The 22,210-nt window shown below is 38.8% G+C and overlaps 1 protein-coding gene across 8 annotated transcripts in view; it reads right to left on the reverse strand.

The window, feature by feature from the left end:
- Window positions 1–22,210, reverse strand: part of CPEB4 (cytoplasmic polyadenylation element binding protein 4) — a 205,063-nt gene that overhangs the window by 13,520 nt on the left and 169,333 nt on the right. For 5 of the 8 annotated variants that reach the window (XM_039484365.1, XM_039484363.1, XM_039484364.1 and 2 more), the window contains 2 exons: window positions 5,230–5,253; window positions 2,962–3,135 (listed from right to left, as the gene is read on the reverse strand). In XM_039484365.1, the coding sequence (XP_039340299.1) occupies window positions 2,962–3,135; window positions 5,230–5,253 (198 nt within the window). The remainder of the gene's footprint in view (window positions 1–2,961; window positions 3,136–5,229; window positions 5,254–22,210) is intronic. The other 3 variants (XM_039484367.1, XM_039484366.1, XM_039484361.1) reach the window with 1 other exon arrangement.

Consider the following 22,210-nt stretch of genomic DNA (forward strand, 5'->3'; position numbering starts at 1 on the left):
TCCACTTCCGCCGCTGCCAGTGAGTGCGGGGAGGTTGGGGAAAGGACGCCCCCCTGTTCTCACCTGCAGCAGGAAGCGGAGTGCTGCAGCCCCAGTCCACTCCACTTTCCTGTCCCGGCCTCAGCCGTCTCGCTGGAGGGGTGTGTGTGTGTGTGTGTGTGTGTGTGTGTGTGTGTGTGTGTGTGTGTGTGTGTGTGTGTGTGTGTGTGTGTGTGTGTGTGTGTGTGTGTGAAAGGTCTTGCACTCACCGGCAGCAGTAGAAGCAGAGCAGCCCGGCCCCAGCCCACTCCACTCCACAAGCTCCCAGCCGCTTCCCACCACAGGTGAGTACAGGGGGCATCCTTTCCCCAACCTCCCTGCACTCACCGGCAGCGGGAAGCGGAGTGCCGCGTCTGGGAGCTGATCCGCCAGAGTGCTGCTTTACTGCATTGTATGCGAACCCGTGTTATATCGGGTCGCGTTATATCGGGGTAGAGGTTTATTCAAATACCAATTCAATATTGCATGTTTTCACATTTAAAAAAAAAATCTAGCTCCCAAAGCTACAAATACATAAGAATCAGAAATTGGGTTTTATAAAATTTTATAAAAAGAGACAACTGTGAAAAAAAATACCCATAAAACAGCTTTTTAAAAAAGACACTTGAGAATGATAGTGTGGGTATTTATTTATGCACTGATCATGGTAAGGCAGAGATAGAACAGGTATGACCTACTGATCTTGCCCCCCAATTGAAAGAGTTAACATGTTTCTAATAAGAATGATAGAAACGAGGGCTGTCAAGGGATTAAAAAAAATTAATCTTGTTTAATCGTGCTGTTAAACAATAACAGAATACCATTTATTTAAATATTTTTGGATGTTTTCTACATTTTCAAATATACTGATTTCAATTACAACACAGAATACAAAGTGTACAGTGCTCACTTCATATTTATTTTTGATTAAAAATATTTGCACTGTAAAAAAGAAATAGTATTTTTCAATTCGCTTAAGTACTGTAGTGCCATCTCTACCATGAAAGTTGAACTTACAAATGTAGAATTATATACAAAAAATAACTGCATTCAAAAATAAAACAATGTGACACTTTAGAGCCTACAAGCCCATTCAGCCCCAACTACTTGTTCAGCCAATTGCTCAGACAAAACAAGTTTGTTTATATTTGCAGGAGATAATGCTGCCCACTTCTTGTTTACAATGTCACCTGAAAGTGAGAACAGGTGTTCGAATGGCACTGTTGTAGCCAGTGTCACAAGATATTTACATGCTAGATGTGCTAAAGATTCATATGTCCCTTCATGCTTCTACCACCATTCCAGAGGATATGCATTCATGCTGATGATAGGTTCTGCTCAATAACGATTCAAAACAGTATGGATCGACACATGTTCATTTTCATCATCTGAGTCAGATGCCACCAGAAGGTTCATTTTCTTTTTTGGTGGTTCGGGTTCTGTAGTTTCCGCATTGGAGTGTTGCTCTTTTAAGATTTCTGAAAGCATGCTCCACACCTCGTCCCTCTCAGATTTTGGAAGGCACTTCAAATTCTTAAAGCTTGGTTCCAGTTCTGTAGCTATCTTTAGAAATCTCACATGGGTACCTTCTTTGCATTTTGTCAGATTTGCAGTGAACGTGTTCTTAAAAAGAACAACATGTGCTGGGTCATCATCCGAGGCTACTATAAACATGAAATGTATGGCAGAAGGTGAGTAAAACAGAGCAGGAGACATACAATTCTCCCCCAAGGAATTCAGTCACAAATTTAATTGACACTTTTTTTAAACGAGCGTCATCAGCATGGAAGCATGTCTTCTGGAATGGTGGCTGAAGCATGAAGGGGCATACGAATGTTTAGCATATCTGGCAAATAAATACCTTGCAATGCCGGCTACAAAAGTACCATTCGAACGCATGTTCTCACTTTCTTTTGACATTGTAAATAAGAAGCAGGCAGCATTATCTCCCATAAATGTAAACAAACTTGTTTGTCTTAACGATTGGCTGAATAAGAAGTTGGACTGAGTGGACTTATAAGATCTAAAGTTTTAGATAGTTTTGTTTTTTAGTTCAATTATGTAACAAAAAATCTACTTTTGTAAATTGAACTTTCACAGTACTTGTATGAGGTGAATTGAAAATTAGTATTTCTTTGGTTATCATTTTTACAGTGCAAATATTTGTAATAAAAAATAATATAAAGTCAGCACTACACTTTGTATTCTGTAATTAAAATCAATATATTTGAAAATGTAGAAAAAACATCCAAAACATTTAATAAATTTCAATTGGTATTCTAATATTGTTTAACAGTGCGATTAAAACTGCAATTAATAGTGATTTGTTTTTCAAATGTGATTAATTTTTTGAGTTAATCATGTGAGTTAACTACAATTAATTTACAGCCCTAATAGAAACCAATTTATTTCTGTCACAAGATTTGTATTTTCTCAATGTTGAAAGTTTTTGATCTAGATTAGATACAACAGCCTTAAGCATTTAAGGCATTGCATCCATCTGTCAAGACCACAGCTGCTGACCAAAGAACATTTCTATGATAATCTCATAAACATGAAGGTCTTCGCATGGCCAGCTCCCTAAAACAGATCTGCCCCTTTTTATGGTCTAGGTCTGGGCTATATACAATTAAATGGAGGGGCTGGCGAAAGAACAGATTTATCACACAAACATTAGAGCACATTAAGTCTTCATTCTCAAATTCATAACCGAAGCACTATTCCTTTTTAAAGAGCTCATATTTTTATCTTTTAGTAGCAAAGCAGTTGTAGAGACAGGGCTAATGGGAACAGCAGGTGTTCAGTGCTGCTCAGGATCTGGCCAACAATTTGTTAAAAAAAAAATCTATCATCATTCTTTAGCTTGTTAACAACAGCGTCCATTCTATAGTTTATCATTAAGTCGACATGGATTGTTCTGACTGAGCTTGTTTCTGAAAATACCTTCATCGATATCTGGTGGCAGTCCACCTACGAACACCTTGCGGGAATACCGTTCCACTCTTTCTCCATTTTGGTGAGAGAAGCAGTGTGGTGATCCTAAGCCACTATGAAGAGTCTGATCCCCACGTCCATCATCCAAGAACCCGTCTTCCATTGGAAACAGTGAAGACTGACCTAAAAAAAAAAGAAGGGAAAAAACCCCATACTAATAGGACAAAGAACATACCATTTAAATATTATTAAAGAAATAATGTTCAATATTAGCAGTACATCTTCTTGTACTCTTCCCCTTGAATGAGTAATGGGAAGACTAGAAACATGATCATTTTGATATTCTGCCTATTTCATTTAACCTTACCATTTCTAGTTCTACAACAATCCAAACGCCTTGTTAATTACACAGCTACAGAAAGAGGCAGTATCTTTTATTAGAGAAAATTTGTAACAAAACAAACAGCATTTTAAAAGGTCCTGAAAATCCACAATCTTTCCACAGCTAGAACTCATCTTAGCTCATTTTTGAGAAGTTTTGCAATTGCTATTGCCTAATTCTCCTGCCTGTTTTTTATGTAAGTCATATTTTTAAAAGACTTGCCACAGAAAGGAACATTATATAACCACAATTACTTTGTGGAGACTGTCCTGATTGTATATACATAACTAAAAATCTAGGACGCATACCATTTCTCAAGCAACAACTTCTTACATGCACAAGGTAATTTCACAGTACAGATGAAAAAAGGATTCCCACACCAGCTAAATACATTAATCTTTTAGGTCACTCAATATCAAAACAAACACAAACCATACTCTTGTAGATAACAAGAACACTTTGATAAAAGCAGTAAGACCCACTGTAATTTCCTGTGAATGATGACTGAAGACTCATTTAAGTAACGTGTCATTCTTGGAGCAGATCAACTTTACTGAGATATTGTACAAGAAGATTCATTCATTAACTCGTTTTCTAACATGTTGCAAGCATTCTTCCTCTATTGAGACAGTCACATGTCCTTTTGCTGTAACACTTTTTGTGCATATTCCTTTACTAAAGATCTTTAATTTACAAATGCAGTTGTCTAACACAATACATATGAATGCACACAAACTGATCCCTGCAATATTACTACTCCTTATTACAAAATACAATAAATAGAGTCACAACATATCTTGGCCAGTCCTCCACTAACACACACATTGGAAAAAGCAAGCAAATAGATGTAAGGTATGTTAAGGCTTCTAGAATAATTTTTCATTTGCCTACAGTTTGCTATATGGGGATGATATTTCAGAATTCACTACAATCTATAAAAATGGTTATCAGTGCCATTAATTTATCTTCTTTTGTTATCCTTCATTTGCACTGTTAAATAGGTTACATACATTTACTTGATTTTAAATTAAATCAAATTATTAGAGACTGCAGATTTGACCACCTCTGAAATTCAGACATTCTATGCAAAGTCAAAGTCTAATAGAGATCACACTTCACCAATTTTCTTCCTTAATCTACGAAATTAATATATTCAGAAAATTAAAGAACTCAATACTGACCCAGTCTTAGTTTCAGTATTCAACAATCTATTTTTTTAAATGTCTTTTACTCAAGTAACCCTTTGAAAACTGACAAAATGGAATCACACCCACTTTTAGGATTAAGTTTCTACCATTATAGCTTTCAAGGCTTTACAGTGGTTTTTCTCCTTATCTGGTGCATTATCCCTTTTTCATTTGTCTTGTCTATTAAGACCCAAATCCTGTAGACAATTATGCATGGGAGTAACTTTTAATATCTAGGTAGTCATGATGAACACAACCACACACCAATATGCATAAACTTATTCAGTATGCATGTTTACAGGATCCGAGCCTTTGACTATAAATCCAATGGGACAGGGCCTATATTCAGGGCCTAACAAAACTGTCAGCACTCAAATACAAGTAATAGGAATCACTTCTACAGAGTTGTCATTCATAAACAAACACAAGAGGAAAAGAACAGCATTTTAGCTCTCCCAAGTAGTAATTCATGTAGATGACACTTAGCTACAGGATTATGCTCATCTCAACCTAGGTAGTACTATTCTGGGGAGATATTTCATTCAGTTAAAATGTTTACCACATCATGCAGACAAACTAGTAAGTAAGCTTGGGTTAAAGTGATGGTTTCACATCTTATCTTTTTAGGTTGCTTTCTAATAACAGCTTAGTGCTATGTGCGCCATGAGACATTGTCAACATTAGAAAATTAAAGAGGAATATTGTTACCTCGCCTTCTCCCATATGTCCTTGCTGCATGTTAAATGAGAAAGAAAACAGCCTTTCAAACATTGTTATAAGGACCAAAAGATCTAGTATCATCTCCTTTATACTAGCTTAGTGGTTCTCAAGCCTTTCCATACTGCAGACCACTTAAAATGGTGTCCACAAGATTATCTTCCCCCACACCTTCCCTGCACCACTCTGTTTGGTTACACAAATTAACATTACATCTGCAAAGGAGAGAAGCATAGTAAAGAGACTTGCTTTTTAATACAATTCTTTTAGCATCTGGGTTACATCCTTATTTAGTATGTGTGCTCTTTACTGCTCTCCCTGGATGTATGACTTGATTAGTAATGGATCACCCCTCATTGTACTAGGCACTAAAGTTACTTGACACTGATTTTGCCATTCTGTGTGTTCCCTACCCCTCCAATTTTAGTGCCTCCTAAATTTGATCACGAGAATTTACAGGAAAACTCTTGATAAAAGACATACCGGATACAAAAAGGTGCCTGAATGTTTTGTTTTGTTTTTAAGTTAAGGTTGCCAAAAAGCCAGCACAAACCCTAAGAGAGTCCTTGATTAACTTACTACTTACAAGAAACTTTACTGCTGCAAAACTGACAGACAGTCACAGTGGTGAAGTGTAACAGCTTCGTGGGCCACTGGCCTCCGCACACCTCCAGAGATCTATGGACCACAGTTCAAGAACCTTATGCACTCCCTTATTAAAACTGATGTATATACATGGTAGCTACAACTACTGTGCTCCCTCCCTTTTTTGTGTGCACCTTTTTGGGATGAAAGTGGAGAACATTCTACTGCCAAAATAATTAACTCATTCCCCACTCAAAATTAAACTTAAAACTAATAATGTAGTCCAAATCCTCAACAGATAGGAAAACAACTCGGTTCCAAAGTCTGAATTTCCTGGAGAGTACTATAAAAAGTTCTGAATATATCACGAGTTTTATTTTCTTTCCTCATTTAGAATTAATCTTGCAGACCCACAAGTAGCTACAGCTGGGGTGGGCAAACATTTTGGCCTAAGGGCCACATCGGGCTCGCCGTAGTTTGCTACAGCATCTAAATGTTTTAAACCCCCTACAAGTCATGGGTATTTAACCCATGTGCAAGAAACCATATCGATTCAGTTTACTTAGGTGTTTATTTTACATTTACTTCACTGATCCTTTTCTGATGGGGACATTCGACACACAATCCCAATGAGAAAGTATAGCTAAGCACTGGTCCTCAGTTGAGAATATAGCCACAAGTGCTTGGCACATATTTCCTGCTAAAAACGGTAGCTTACATTTTGAGGTCTTTACAAGTACAATTTCTGTATAGTAATTAATACTGCTTTTTTGAAGTAAGAAATCTAATGTGCTCCTATAGCTCCCAAATGAGTGAAAAGCTATGACAAGCTTTTTTCCATGCAATGACCTTGCCAGTTGCTTTGCATACTGGACAGAGAGCTCAGAAGCTTTTGTACATTTAAGAACCTAAAGTGGTTTCAAAGTGTACCCTGTCTATAAAAACATAAAATCCTGTGGTCTGTAAATTGCTAACAAAACCAAAACATACACAAACTCACTTATCTCGTGCACCGACTCCTGAAAACTAGCTATTCAACATAGCTGTAATTCCTGAGACGGGCCTATGTGACACAGAGATGTAAGTCAGCAGATTCCTTGCTGCTTTGCCACCTGTATCATTACAAGCCACGTTTTCTCAGCATTACCAGTATAAAAATGCAGTTCAGCAACTAGCTGTTGGCATTTCCAGTACAGAATATTGTTGAGCAGATTCTGAGACCCAACCCTATTTTTCAGACAGCAAGCCTCTCCTCTCCCCCCCAAACACACCGGTCTTCCCTCCCCCAAAAAGGAAATACAAGATACATTCAAAAATCACTCATTATGCCTGGATTCTGGGGGTTTTTTTGGTTTGTTTTTTTTTAATTAAAAATATAGCAGTTTTCCATTGTAGTTTTCCAAATTTATTTAATCTAATCCACTCTATTTTTGACATTTCAAAATATTCCTTAGGAGCCACAGATTTTATTTTATTTTGTAAAGATATCCCAAGGAAACACAAACCATGCCTGCCTTTTGGGCTCAGAGCCCATTATGTCCCAGTATTTTGTGCACTTTTGGGGATGTTTTGGGGAGACTGAAGAAATGCCTGACTAAAACTTACTAAAGCCTTATTCGGTACATGACTTTCATTATTTACTTTACAGAAATCTGTGCTTTGAAATTGTACTAACTAAGATTCAGCTCAAATAAAGCCTTCTTTAAGGAAACAGTTACCAGTGGTGCAAAGTCTGTCTCCTAGTTCTTGGATAAAAGAAGACCTGTCTATATAGTTAGCACTAAAAAATAAGATCACTTCAGTGTTATTTTGTACAGCTTCCTCTTCACTGATTACCCTAGTGTTTCTTGAATTCCTCTAAAATTTAAGTTAAAAACAACATCAAGGGCTTGGCTCATACCCAAGAAAGTTGGGTGAAGGCTGAAACTTCATCTTTAACTCATTTCATTTTGCCAGAAAATTGCAATATACTGTTATATTGCATGTAAGCTCACCCACTGTTCTGCCATAACATCTGTATCACCTAGACCAGTGGTACCCAAACTTTGTGTGCCACGGTTCCCTGTAATGTAATCTGTCTGCCTTAGCCGGGCCGCGGCCTGGACTGCGAGATGGGGCCTCGGCTGGGGCTGGAAGGCATTCCCTCCCTGCCTCATGTGGGGGCTGGCCCAGGCCAGAAGCGGAGCCAGGGCTGCAGCTGGGACCGTGAGATGGGGCCTAGACTGGGGACAGGAACGGGGATGGAGCAGTACTAGGTGGTGCTCCCTCCTGGGACCATGAGATTCGGCCCCTGCTGGGGACGGAGCTGGGAGCGGGAGCGGAGCCATGGCTGGGAGCTGCAGGCAGGCTGGGGCCATGTCCAGGAGCAGAGTCAGGTGGCGCTCCCTCCCTGCCCCATGTGGGGGCTGGCCTAGGGCCTCTCCACGCTCCCCCGGAATGTTCCTCCACTCCACCTAAGGAGAGTACGCACTACAGTTTGGGGACCACTGATATAGTTAATTATATATATATATATTTATTTTTTTACTGTTATTAGCCCAGGAAAAATTTTTCCCAAGAAAGTAAGGGGTAAGCAACTTAGTCTAAAACCAGTCATTTCCGGTCATCTGCCCCCTCAATGTCCCCAATCACCTCCCTTAATTTGAGTACAGTATGATATTTGCACTTCCTCATCTTCAAGGCACTCCTCAATGAGTCCATTTAGATCCTTGTCTCCTCATATATCTCCCACCTTCACTCCCTCAAGCCCATGTGAGACTTCCAATGGTTCCTTTTGTCTACTGGCATCTCCATGCCACCTGTCATGCCTAGTATAGTCTCCAACATATGTCAAGCTCCTTCCATCTTCTTTTAGAAGCTCCAACAAGAGGAGTATGTAGTATTACATTATGTGCTACCATGGGCTCAGCCCTGTATAACACACAGATAGTCATTGCCTCAGAGATCTCACAATCTAGAAGACAGCCCGACAGGAGAAAATACACTGGAGAATATAAATTTAAGGTGACCCTTTTATCTAAAGTTCCTTAAATCCCAAACCTGCAACACTGTGCGGGAGAAACCCTCAGCCCATGCAGAGCCCCTCATGATTTATGTGGGGCTCCTAAAAGATATCCACTCATATGGAACAACTTGCAGGATTGGGGCCCTAATGAATTTGGTTTTATGTGTGGGTTGAATGAGGACTTGAATGAGAAGGCCAGCAGCCTAGCATTGGGAGGCTGTTCCATGTAAAAGAGGCAACATGTAAGATAGCACAAAGTTGGGAGCTGGACTGACACACAAGCTCCATTTAGCACACCAAACTCACTGATCACACACCACCCTGTCTGCCTAACACTACATCTACACTAGGAAAACAAAATATATATTTTTATACATGTTCTCTAACTCTAATTAAAATCCTAATTTAGACAGGGAAACTATGTTAGCTAGTCAAAATAAACCCTGAGGGGGCAACCTACGATTTACATCGACCAACATGCGTTTTAAAAAAAAACAATCACAATTGCTTTGTCTACATTAGGATTTTAATAAGTGTCAGCTGGCATGTTAAAAAAAACCAAAAAAAAACAACCCTTTTTTTCTATCTTGTAGAGTACTGTACCCACGTATGCCTTCAGTTTTGAAGGTCCTTAAGACAGCTATTCTATTCTTTGCCTAGCACACCAACCAACATAAGGCACTTGCCACTTTCTACTATAATATGCTTATTATATCCATAATATGCTTTTTTCATTTTTTAATTCTAACACTGAAATAAACCAGCTTCATTAGTAAGTTTCTAGTTAATTTGAGGTCTTCAAGCACTAGGACAGGAGTAGGCAACCTATGGCACGTGTGTCAAAGGTGGCACGCAAGCTGATTTTCAGTGGCACTCACAATGCCTGGGGTCCTGGCCACTTGTCCGGGGGGCTCTGCATTTTAATTTAATTTTAAATGAAGCTTCTTAAACATTTTAAAAACCTTATTTACTTTACATACAACTATAGTTTAGTTATATATTATAGACTTACAGAAAGAGACCTTCTAAAAACGTTAAAATGTATTACTGGCATGCAAAACCTTAAATCAGAGTGAATAAATGAAGACTCGGAACACCACTTCCAAAAGGCTGCCGACCCCTGCACTAGGATAATGCTGAGGCTGCAAATAAATGCTTATTTTAAAAATAAAAAGGATAAACATTCCCACTGAGCTTAGATTTATAATCAAGTTTTTACACAAGCTGACTATAGTGGCAAATGTGACCCAACAGCATCTGTTTAACAAGAATCATTTCTATTGCTAAGAAAAATAATAGGTCATAAGTGAATATCACTTATTACCAGGGGAGGGGTTGGTATTCACTCTCAACCTATATTAGGGCCAGAATAAAGTGTCAGATCAATCTCTAACAGCCTCGAATTTCGGAGAAGCTCTGAACCAAATCTGAACCTGCTGATGCAGAGCCAGGGAAACAGGGATAATTACAGAAAACTAACTCCCAAAATACAGGGTGGATAAAAATCAATTATTTAAAAAAAAAAAAGCTCATCATGGAATAGGGAATTTATATATATTCATGTAATGTTTAAGAAAAGTTTTCTAAATGAGTTCCAATAGTTCATGGATTAGGGACCCAATTTAATGGGGTTCCAAGGGTTTCTGTATAGATTTAGATTAAGCTTTCTATCTACCCAATGGGACTCAGTGCTCAGTCTAGAAGAGACCAGAGATGCTTAGTTTTGCAGTTCTCAAACTGTGGATTTGTGTCTCTAGAGGTAACAGCAAAAATGTTTTTAAGTAAATAATATACAGAGGTGAGAAATAACAGATCTCAACCCTACTGTCCCTCTGCAAATTTGTGTACACAGAGGCAATCCCTTACTTCTCTCTAAAAGTGCAATGAATAGAAGATTGCTGTAGGTGGAATAAGTCTGGACAAGGAGAAGAAGTCTGGAGATAAACGTGAGAGGAGAGGGAGAGGCGGTAGAAACAAAAGTGAAACAGATTGAGCAGCATATTCCAGAAGTCTTGAGGTCTTTCTAAGCATAGCCTTCATTGAATTGAGATCTACCATACTATTATCTCACTAGAAGGGAAAACCTATAATTGCAGCAGGCTGTAAAATAGACCCAGTTTGGGAATATTTTAATGAAATTCCTCTACCTGTGGGTAAGACAGGCATGCGAGCAAAATGCAAAAAGTGCAAAAAAGAAATGCAAGGCCTGGTTGCCTAAATGAAACAACATCGTGAGAAGTGTTCCTTCTCAGGAGGAAGCTGCGTTGAAGATGATGAAAGGAACACGTCTGAACATGCAGGATCATCAGGTTGGTAAACATTATTTCATACTTCTTTCTTAAGGACTGCCTGTCTTCCTTCTGGACTATTCTTGAATTCTCATGTTTGAGCAAAAAATATATATATATAGTTACTCTATGGTACTATCATTTTAGATGCAGTTGTGATAAAATAATAAATAGCTGAAATAGGCAGATCTTCCTTTTACAATTTCACCTTTAAAGTAGTTCTGAGTGTCAGTGAATGCAATGAGTAATACTAAATGAGCAGTATGGTAATAATAATTAAATAACTGCATTGACTTATTTTGTTTAAGAGCATCCATCCTCAACATACAGGATTCTGAAGACTAACCACCTTTAAGATCACCATAATTTTCTATAGTTTCAGAGTTATCTGCCAATGATAGTGTTTCAGTCACATCATGTTGGTAACATAGCCACAATATATCACCTACAGCCCAAAACAAAACCAAAAAACCCTACATAATCCAGAAACAACCATAGATAAGTTTGTGATAAGAATCAGCAGATTACAAAAAGAGGTAACTGATGAAAAAGTTGCCCGGTTTGTTTATGCAATATGATTGGGAACCCACACTTCATTAACATGATTCAGTCATTACGACCAGGATACAGTCCACCCAACAGAGCAGATGTCGCAGGAAAATTGCTGGATAAAGAGTATGAAAGAGAAACTGAGCAGTGTGCAAAAGGTCTAGAATGTAAAATTGTTAACCGGAGTCTTGATGGGTCGAGCAATGTCCACAATGATCCTGTTGTATGTGCTTGTGGGACAACAGAAGAAGGTAATGTCTTCCTTACAGAAACAATTGATACATCAGGAAATGCACACACAGCGCAGAATACTTACAAGAAGCAGCAGTAAAAGCTATAACAAACTGAATAAAAAACTCTAATGTCTAGTATGCAGCTTGGTCACAGACAATGCTGCAAATGTATCCAAGATGAGAAGAAATTTAGAAGAGTCCCAAGCTAACATATGGTTGCAGTGCTCGTTTGATAAACTTCCTAGCCAAAGACTTCAGTGTTCCAGAAATAAAGGCCAATGTTGCTGAAATTGCAAAATACTTCCATAACCACCGCTTTGCAGCAGCTGCTTTGAAAAAAGTGGGAGGAACCAAGCTAACTCTCCCACGAGATGTGGGATGGAACTCAGTAGTGGACTGTTTTGAGCACTATATCAAGGACTGGCCTAATCTGATGACAGTTTGTGAACAAAATAGTGAAAAAAATAGATGGCACTGTCACAGCCAAAAGTTCGTAACATTGGGCTTAAGAGAAATGTTGAACACATGCTGAGTGCCCTGAAGCCTATTTCTGTAGCCTTGAACAAAGTGCAGGGAAATAACTGTTTTATTGCTAACGCTGTTGAAATTTGGAAGGAACTGAGTGACATCTTAAAGAGAAATATGCAATGACAATTAAAACAATTAAAATTAAATTTAAAATTTAAAATTAAAAACAATTTTAACAAAAACAAACCTGATTTTAAAAAACTTTAATGTTTAACTAAATTCAAAAATTCATATGCTTGTTTTATTAAAATATTATATGTTTGCTGTTGAAAAAATCCAGAATACATAACACTGTTGCTTTAGTTAAATAACACAATTTAAATATGTTTGGTGATGTTCTCCTCCCAGTACAGCGTGGCAAGAAAATCCTCCAAATATTAATGATTAACCTGTTGAATTGGAGATAGTTCACCTCCCAATGACTTCATAAAGATCTGCTTCAATTACTTTTCGTAAATTAAATAACCAATCATTCATTTTCTGACATAGCTGTAAAACTAATCTGAAAACTTTTCAAAATAAATCACTTCAAAAATGTATAGTGTGTATTTTTAAAAAAATGAAACCTACATCCATCTGAGTTGTGAAGGATATGTATTAAGGTTATAACCAGTGGTTCTCAAAGCTGGTCCGCCGCTTGTTCAGGGAAAGCCCCTGGCGGGCCACGCTGGTTTGTTTACCTCCCACACCCGCAGGTTCGGCTGATCGCGGTCCCACTGGCCGCAGTTCGCCGCTCCAGGCCAATGGGGGCTGCGGGAAGCAGCGCAGACTGAGGGATGTGCTGGCCGCCCTTCCCGCAGCCCCCATTGGCCTGGAGCAGCAAACTGCGGCCAGTGAGAACCACTGGTTATAAAAACCAACAAGAACACACTTTTATGTAGAAATCCATGATTAAATCATGGGGGTCACCATTTGCAAAATCCTTACATTTTGACAGGGTGAATTTGATTTAAATCAAATTGATTTGAATTATGATTGATTTAAATCACTAGTCAGGATTTAAATCAATCAATTTAAATCAAATTCACCCTGTCAAAATGTAAGGATTTTGCAAATGGTGACCCCCATGATTTATTTTTAATGAGTAAATATATAATTAAAAACAAAAGACAAAAGATATGAAGTGTATCATGCAAAGACTAAACACCCAGGGTTCAGAAACATATCAGCCTAGAGGCACCACTCTGAAGCCTTGTTCTCCTGAATCTTAGTTTTAATTTTAAAAAATTACAGTCTCTAGCTGTTATTATGAAGAAGTGCTCTGTTTATAGTTTTTATGTAATCAGATACAGATATCCCTGTGTGAATCTGCAAAGAGCCTGGAACAACAGCTCAGAGAAGTGTGAACTGCCCCATCCACCTCACTAAGGAATTAAATTACTACCACTGGACATCTGAGTTAAGTGTCAACATTGTTAATCATTTTATTCCTCACATAAGAAAGGAGAGAGAGGATTGCAGATCTGTAGTTTACTGAGAGACATGCCATTCTGGTGCCACCAATGGGTAACATTTGGAATATACCACCATTCCTTCTCCTTAAATCAAAGAGCCAAGTCCAAGGAACCTATAGCAGAATCCACAGGCATATTCAAAAATTCTATGGCCTGAAGGAACCACTGACCTAGTCTGACCTCCTGCTTGACACAAACCATAGAACTGCCCCTAAAATAATTGGTTTGAACTAGAGTATGTGTTTTACACAAACATCCAGTCTTGATTTTAAAATGCTGGTGATGGAGAATCCACCACAAGCCTTGGTAAATTGTTCCAATGGTTAAATTACCCTCATTGTTATAGATTTCCAATCTGAATTGGTCCATCTTCAACTTCCAGATGCAGGATCTTGCTGTTACATTGAAGAACACAAATATTTTCCTCCAGTGGGGATTTGTAAACCGATCAGATTATCCCTTAACCCCCTTTTTGTCCAGTTAAACAGGTTGAACTCCTTGAGTCTATCACTATAAAGCAATACTTTAATCATTCTCTCCTCTGAAGCCCCACCAAGGAGGAGCAAAACTCAAAGACCCCAGTGGAGCTCAGAGAGCACACATAATTTGAACATCTGTACAATCTACAATGAATCGTGACTAATTTTGGCAACTCACATGGGAGTTTATTTGTAGGCAAGAGTAGGGAAAAGTAACACCCCTTCCCTGCCACATGACCCCAAAAACAAGCATCCAAAAAACCCCTTATTACCTCCTATACTACCTATACTACCACTGCTGAAATCTGAGAAGCTGGAAAGCTTGTATTTAAAGGCCAACCTACATATGCTTAGTACTATACTATACTGAGCACCATATACTAAACTGAATGTTTAGTACTATACTGTTAGTGCAGGCCCTAAAATTCAATATTTAAGAGTGACCAAGCTGGGCTGCCCAAATGACTCATTGTTTGTAAGTTCTCTCTAATGCAGTGATATTTTGCTATTAATTTCTCAACAAATAAGAACTTGATTTTACACTGAAGTGTTTGAATCTGTCCTTTATTATATAAGACATAAGTTGCACCACTGGCAGGTGAAAGCCTGGGGACAGAAGATCACTCAAAGAGAACAAGGACCCACCCCAAAATCAGCTGTCATTTAAAAAAATATTAGAGGTGTGAACAAGCTTTAAAACAGAGTCAAAGCAGGGGATAGGAAGGTTGCCTCTAGAAAAAAATATACTCTACATTTATTGCAATTCACTTTCACAGTTACTTCTCTGAATAGTTTTTTGTTTTGTTTTGTTTTTTAAAGATATGAAGATTCACTGCATTGGCTGGACAGTTTGTTTTCCATTTGAACAAGGATCTTCTTGTTGTTGGACTTGGGCCCTGACTGATTACCCAGAAAAGTTGAAGTGTGCTAAAATGACTAGACTCTTATTTCTATTTAACTTATCTGTTGTTTTCTGAGGAAAAAGATTACAATCTGACAGCCAGATTCTACCACTCATTCACGTTGCATAGCAACTTACTCCATGAGTAGTTCTATTATCTTTAAAGAGCCAGATTGCGATGATATTCCTACTCATGTTAAATAGTAGCTTATACCATGAGGAGTTCCACAGAAGTCAAGGGGCAACTTGTGAAGTAAAGTACTAGTCAGCGGAAGTAAGATTTCCACTGATTAGAAGAATTATTTAATTCACAGTCTCTACATTCAAATTCTCATCAAATAAGAGGTAACCACTTCCCTTTTATACAACACTGTGTATGTCAGCTGAAAATTCCTGTCTTGGTTTGTATATACAGGCTTTTTAAAACAGACAACCAAATACAGCTTAAAATCAGAAGATCCCTTTTAATTACACAGTCAAAAATGAATAATTAGCACAGAAGTTACAAGTATGTATCCCTCAGTGATATGTTGCTATCTGTACAGAAAATAGCGTTTTAATGCCTCAAGATGTGATGAATACATCCTGGTCTACTATGAATCCTTGTTTTTGCTCTCTAAATGCATATTCTGTGTACTGCAGCATCACTGAAAACAATGCATTTTATGTTAACAGGTAGCCCTGAAGACTCCCTTAAAGCTAGCATGGGAAACAGCAAGCATGAGTCAGATAAGATTGTACTTAAAAATATTAATATTGCAAGTTTAAGTATTTTAACTTGAGTTTACTACCAGGACTTCAGAGGAAAAAGAACTGGATAATGAATCCAATCTTTCTGAAATAGTGAGAGAAGGGGATTCTGCTTATGCAAGCAAAAACACACCCATGGAAATAGGTATGCTGCTATACCAGCCCACCTCAGCTCAAGGCTAAAAGCAAGCTGCAAAATACTGTGGCCAACCTAGTATTAATGTACTTCTTGACATGCCAGGTTTATAAAATATTGCTTCTTTTTTGTAATGACAGGATTATGCAGTGTGACCAATGAAGTTATTTTGAGTATTTGTATATTCCATTATAACTATATTTGAAGTTATTCTGGATATTTGTAGCAGACATTCATATTCCAGGTCAGATATTCATGTGTACACATACTGGGCACCTATTTGATAAAATGGGCATTACAATAGAATGCTTATTTCCAAGAAAATTTTAACCAGATTTAGGATAGAAAATTTCATAAGTTGTCATAAGGCAAAATGAAAATGTCGTTTTCATGCATTCCTAGGTTTTTGTTCTTAACTTGGAAGGCTGGAAGACTTAGTTTGAATAGTGATGCCACATGACATACTGAAAGGGAACATGTAGGAGACTTTACATGACATGGATTTCTCATACAAGTCTTCAAACTTAGGACATTGGAGAAAGATGTGCATATTGGTTTGTAAAATAAATATTGGCATCAAATTCTAGGAATACAAGAAAACCCTTGTATACCTACAGGAAACTCACATAATATGAAGCACTATATGCAACTCCAAAAAGGTACCATATATACAAAAGTAGGGCTTGTCTGGCTCCAGAATAAACAGCAGAGTGCCCTTCACATATACTGCTGTTGATCCTGCAGAATCCTAGGAGAAAGAGGTGTTTTGAAATTTTTCTCGTTTTATTATGAAAGAGCACAATAAAAATATTATAGTCACTGTGGAGACAGACAACACCTTGATTGGGAAGGTCTTGAGATTAAGATATTTCTGGATATTTTTCCTTTGGAAAGTTGAATGCAACTAATTAGATGAATCTACACAGTAACACACCGCCTCTTCAACTTGCCAACTGTTGGGAATGGGCTACATCCACCCTAATTGAATTGGTCTCATTAGCAGTGATCCTCCATTTGGTAAGGCAACTCCCATCTTTTCATGTGCTGTATATTTTATACCTGCTTACTGTATTTTCCACTCCATGCATCTGATGAAATGGGTTATATCCCACGAAAGCTTATGCCCAAATACATTTGTTAGTCTCTAAGGTGCCACAAGGATTCCTCATTGTTTTTACTTCGTATACATTGAAGAGGAAATGCCAGGTCATATGTTGGTGGTTTGAATGGAATAAACGGGCATGAGATTCTGAATACTCTACCTCCAAACGTAAGAAAGACTGTGCCACAAGCTTTAATCAGATCCCTTCCTAGATCTTTCTTGGGGCAAGCATGCTGGAGATCAAACTTGTACAGGTATTAGAAAACCAATGTGTTAAGCAGATAAGATCATATTGTAATAACGTTTCTGGGTTTTGTTTTGTTTTTTACAGTACTAGGGCAGGGGCCTTATTTGGTTTTAAATTCAACGTTATCACACTATAGTCTATTTTATATTTCAACATTAAGTAACCTCTGTCTTCCAAATCCCTGCTGAATATAAACTTCCGCAAAGCCTGTCAAGGTTGATCCTTCTGAAAAACATCAGCACTGTCTCACATTGTTTTCTACCAGTAGATGCTGAATTGTTTGTCTGATTTAGATTGGCTCTGTGGAGTAGGGAAAGAGATCCTCATTGTTCGTTTGGCACAGACCAGAACAATGACATTTTAATAATATTTTCTAATGAAGATCTTTGGACATAAATTTTGGGGAAATCCTTATAGTTTAACATTTAACATTAATTGGGAATGCTCTGGAAAACTGAAGTTGAAATAAGTGGCTCTCATTTGTTAGGGCTTTAATCTGCCTATTCAAAGTTTCTCAATATTGAGCAGATTTTGTAATGTTATATTTCAATATATCACTGGGATCTAAGCAGAGAGAAATAAATGTCTTAGTCATTTATATAAATGAATCTACCATTTATTCCCCCTCCGCCCCCGACAACACCACATTACTAGCATTAAGGCATCCTGCTTCTTGATATTAAAATGTGATTTTATGGACTGAACCCCAAAAGATGATCTGCATGCACTGCAGCCACCATACAACTGACCAGAGATTATGAGCCAAATCTTGGTCACATTGACTACCATGGGACTAGGCTATAATGCACTTTACATTGTTCTTTGGTGTCAAACTGAGGTGTGCACTTCAATACTCTTCTGAAGTTTTGTCTCCAGTTTTTAAATCTGCTGTACATCCTAAACATATAATGTATCACGTTATCCAAAGTGTACCACTATCATTTCACAATTCGAGACATTATACCAGTTATTTCAATTGACTGAAGGGGAACATAATTTCAAGTTGATCTTATCTTTACTTCCTTGGTGGTTCCAAGTGATAAAAATCAATTAACACATATATATTGGCGGAATGCTACAAAATCTCAGATTTGAACGGGTTAGATGATGTGAAGGTGAAGTGTTATTGCTATATCCACTTTTTTTTAAAATACAGAGATTCAAGGGGTTGGGTTTATGACACGGGGGGAGAAGAGAAAGATTATCACCTTTTAGAATGGATATATGCACTTATTTAAAAATGCTCATAAAATTGGGGTTGGGATTCAGGAGGGGGTGCGGGCTCTGGCTGGGGGTGCAGACTCTGGGGTGAGGCCAGAAAAGAGAAGTTCAGGGTACGGGAGGAGGCTCTGGGCTGGGGTGCGGGGGGAGGAGGGGGTTGAGGGCTTCAGCAAGAGGTGCGGGTTCTGGGGGGGCTGAGGGGTTTTGGGTGCAGGAGGGTGCTCAGGGGTTTGGAGGGCGGGGGGGATCAGCATTGGGGCATGGGGTTGGGGCACAGGAGGGGATTAGGAGTGCAGGCTCTGAGCAGTGCTTACCTCAAGCAGCTCCAGGAGGCAATGGCACATCCCCACTCCGGCTCTGGCACAGCCAGGTGGCTCTGCGCGCTGCCCCATCTGCAGGCGCCACCCCTGCAGCTCCCACTAGCCGCAGTTCCCAACCAATGGGAGCTGCGGGGGCGCTGCCTGCAGACAAGGCAGAGCCCCCTGGCTGCCCCTAAATGTAGGAGCCAGAAGGGAGACATGTTGCTGCTTCCAGGAGCTGCAGAGCGGCCCTCGACTCTACTCCTTGGCTGTAGCAGGGCAAGCCCCAGACCCTGCTCCCCAGTGAGAGTTTGAGGGCTGGATTAAATCGGCTGGCAAACTGGATGTGGCCCATGGGCCGTCGTTTGCCCACACCAATCTACAGTCAGCTGGCAAAAGCAGTGTTATATGAAACTGATGGTCTTTATGGCCAAAGGGAAAGAGTAAGTAGGATGTCATACGCTACAGGTCCTGTTGGTGGAATACTTTTTTTCCAAGGGATTATTCTAATCTGTAATTTATCTTGCTAAACTGTTCGTGGATGAGAAAAGAAAAGGCATTTGGAAAAGCTGTAAAGCTTCTTCCCAGACCTCCCATTCATACTCCTAAATCACATTCACTATTCCTGGAGTCTTTATATAAGTATTTCTCCTCAAGCAGATGCTGGTCTATTCCCATACTAACAGCTAAACAATTTAAATAGATGGGCAGGCGGAACCCTTCCTATGATTTCATGAATAACTGGAAGTGCAATTCATGCACATGATTCACAGCAAGAGCTGGATTTATGTTGACATGTACTAGCATGCTGCAGGATTTAAACTAGCATGGATTTTTTATGGTTAATACTAGTAGGTTCAAATAAACTTACTTTTGTCTGTGGAAGGAATGCTCACAGGGCAGTTTGGAATTTTACATGAGGTTTTTGTGTTTTTTTACAGCTTCCTCTTATTTCACTCCCAAAGCAACAAGTAAATGGTAGTCCCAGCAAAAGCAGCAGCAAACATACCCCAGCTGTTTGCAGCCAATGCTTCCCCATTTCTCATTTTCACAATAACGAGCAACGACAAGAGGGCTGTTATTTTACAAGCAGTAATTCATGTAGAAACTGGCTGTACCACACATTCTTCATCACATGTAAATTGCATCACAAAACTGGAATAATTCTCTTTAAAAAAAAAAAAAAACCAGACTCCCCACTTGCCCTGTCAAGGTTTTGAATGGTTGCCTGCATGGAAGAGAGGCTTGGATACCACCAAAATTTTCCCAACAATTTAATTCTACCGAGGACAAGCGTGATACCTTGTTGAGTGTCTTTGCATTTTTAACCCAGTACAGGGCTTTATTTGCCCAAACCTTTATCCTGTAACACTTACCACATCTTGGAAACTTCCATGAAACATTACTACTCTTAGATGTTACTGGGACAAGATTTTATACCCAACTTAAATATCTTAACTTATTTGATCACAAAAATTCCACATGTTCCAAGGACCAAATCACTCTTACAAATACCTACATGGCCTCATTACTGTCAGTGGCATTTCAAGGGTATAAGCCAAAGAATTTGTCTCATTTCTATGGCCTACTTTACAAAGGTGCTGAGCATCTGCAACTCTCACTGACTTCAACTGGAGATGTGGGTGCTCCACACATCTGGAAGTCAAGCCATCGGTGGTAGATTTAATAAAACACAGCAATATAGCTAATCAGCTTGTATTCCACAAACAATGAAACAAACCACACTAGGATGATACCTATTTCTTAATAAGTCATTTAAAATTTAAATTGCATGTTCATAGTCACCTAATTAAAAATTATCTTAGCTTTATAGCGAATGTCCTCAGTTGCTAAAAAATTAAGTTTGGCACTACACATGCTCAAATTCTAGATTTGAATTTTCTGGAATCTTAAAATTACAAGAGATCATAAATAAATGAACCATATGTAAGATTTCAGTCTGCTGAATCTCTTTTGCATATAAACACAGATCACCTAATACTGAAGTTATATTTATATGGTCTTTCTAAGAGTGCTATCATAATTAGTTTACACTATATTTTTAGAGATAAGAAGTGTAGCCATAAAGACATGCCAGAAGATTTAACCATTGGTTTAACTGTATACATGCTGCTAGCTTTTAAGAAGTGGAATACTGGCCCAGGTTCATATCAAGGTCTACATGATTTTCTTTTTAAATTAAATGAATGAATGGTATTGGTTTGTAAGCATTTGTATAATTAAACTGACCCCAATATCACTAAAACTGTTCAACTTCTAAAGCAGGTATCAGAGTTCTCAAATCAGGAGTCAAACACAACGAAAAGTGACCTGATAAGTGTACTTGCACTAATGCATAAGTTTGTTTATTCTTTCACTTAGGCAGAGAAGAAAACTTGTAGGAAATGTAAGTGTCTCAACAAGCAATGGATTTTAGCCAGTTATCCCCTGACAAACATCACAGGCATGCAGTCTCAAAACACATGACTTCTGTTTCCAAACTACTGTTGCCTGCTTCCTTTATAAAATTCTAGGAAATGTATTAAAGACATTATTTAGGTTGCAAAGTCAAGAATTCAAAAGTAAGAAAGAGCACATTTATAGTTGCCTGTGCAACCTTAATTTGGCCCCCCTGCGCAAATGCATTATGATGCAGTCTTTAATTACATGATCGCCACAAAGTTGGGGGGGGGGGGAAATTGTGCAGAGAATTAGGTGGCCAGAAGCCCCTGTGCATACTACATAGGGTGACCAGACAGCAAATGTGAAAAATCAGAACAGGAGGTTGAGGGTAATAGGAGCCTATATAAGAAAGACCCAAATATCGGGGCTGTCCCTATAAAATCAGGACATCTGGTCACCCTAATACTACACAAACAGCCTCCTATACTATAATCAGCCATTTGGGGAGCTAAAGTTTGCTCCCCTATGCATCCTGGCTTCCACCCTAGAGGCCAAGAATCAACTCCACATTACAATGCCCAACCCTCCAAAGCAGAAAGACCTTTGTTCCTGGGTGACAATACACTGCACTACTTGGCCAACCTTATATGACAGTGTTAAGTACAAATGGGTGAAGACCTATCTAGGGGCTTGGCTACACTTGCAGCTGTGCAGCGCTGGGAGTTAAAGCGGTCTTTGTACAGCTGTGTAGGGAAAGCGCTGGAGTGTGGCCACACTGACAGCTACCAGCGCT

This window comes from Mauremys reevesii, linkage group 8 (genome assembly GCF_016161935.1).
Source record: "Mauremys reevesii isolate NIE-2019 linkage group 8, ASM1616193v1, whole genome shotgun sequence".
NCBI lineage: Eukaryota > Metazoa > Chordata > Testudines > Geoemydidae > Mauremys > Mauremys reevesii.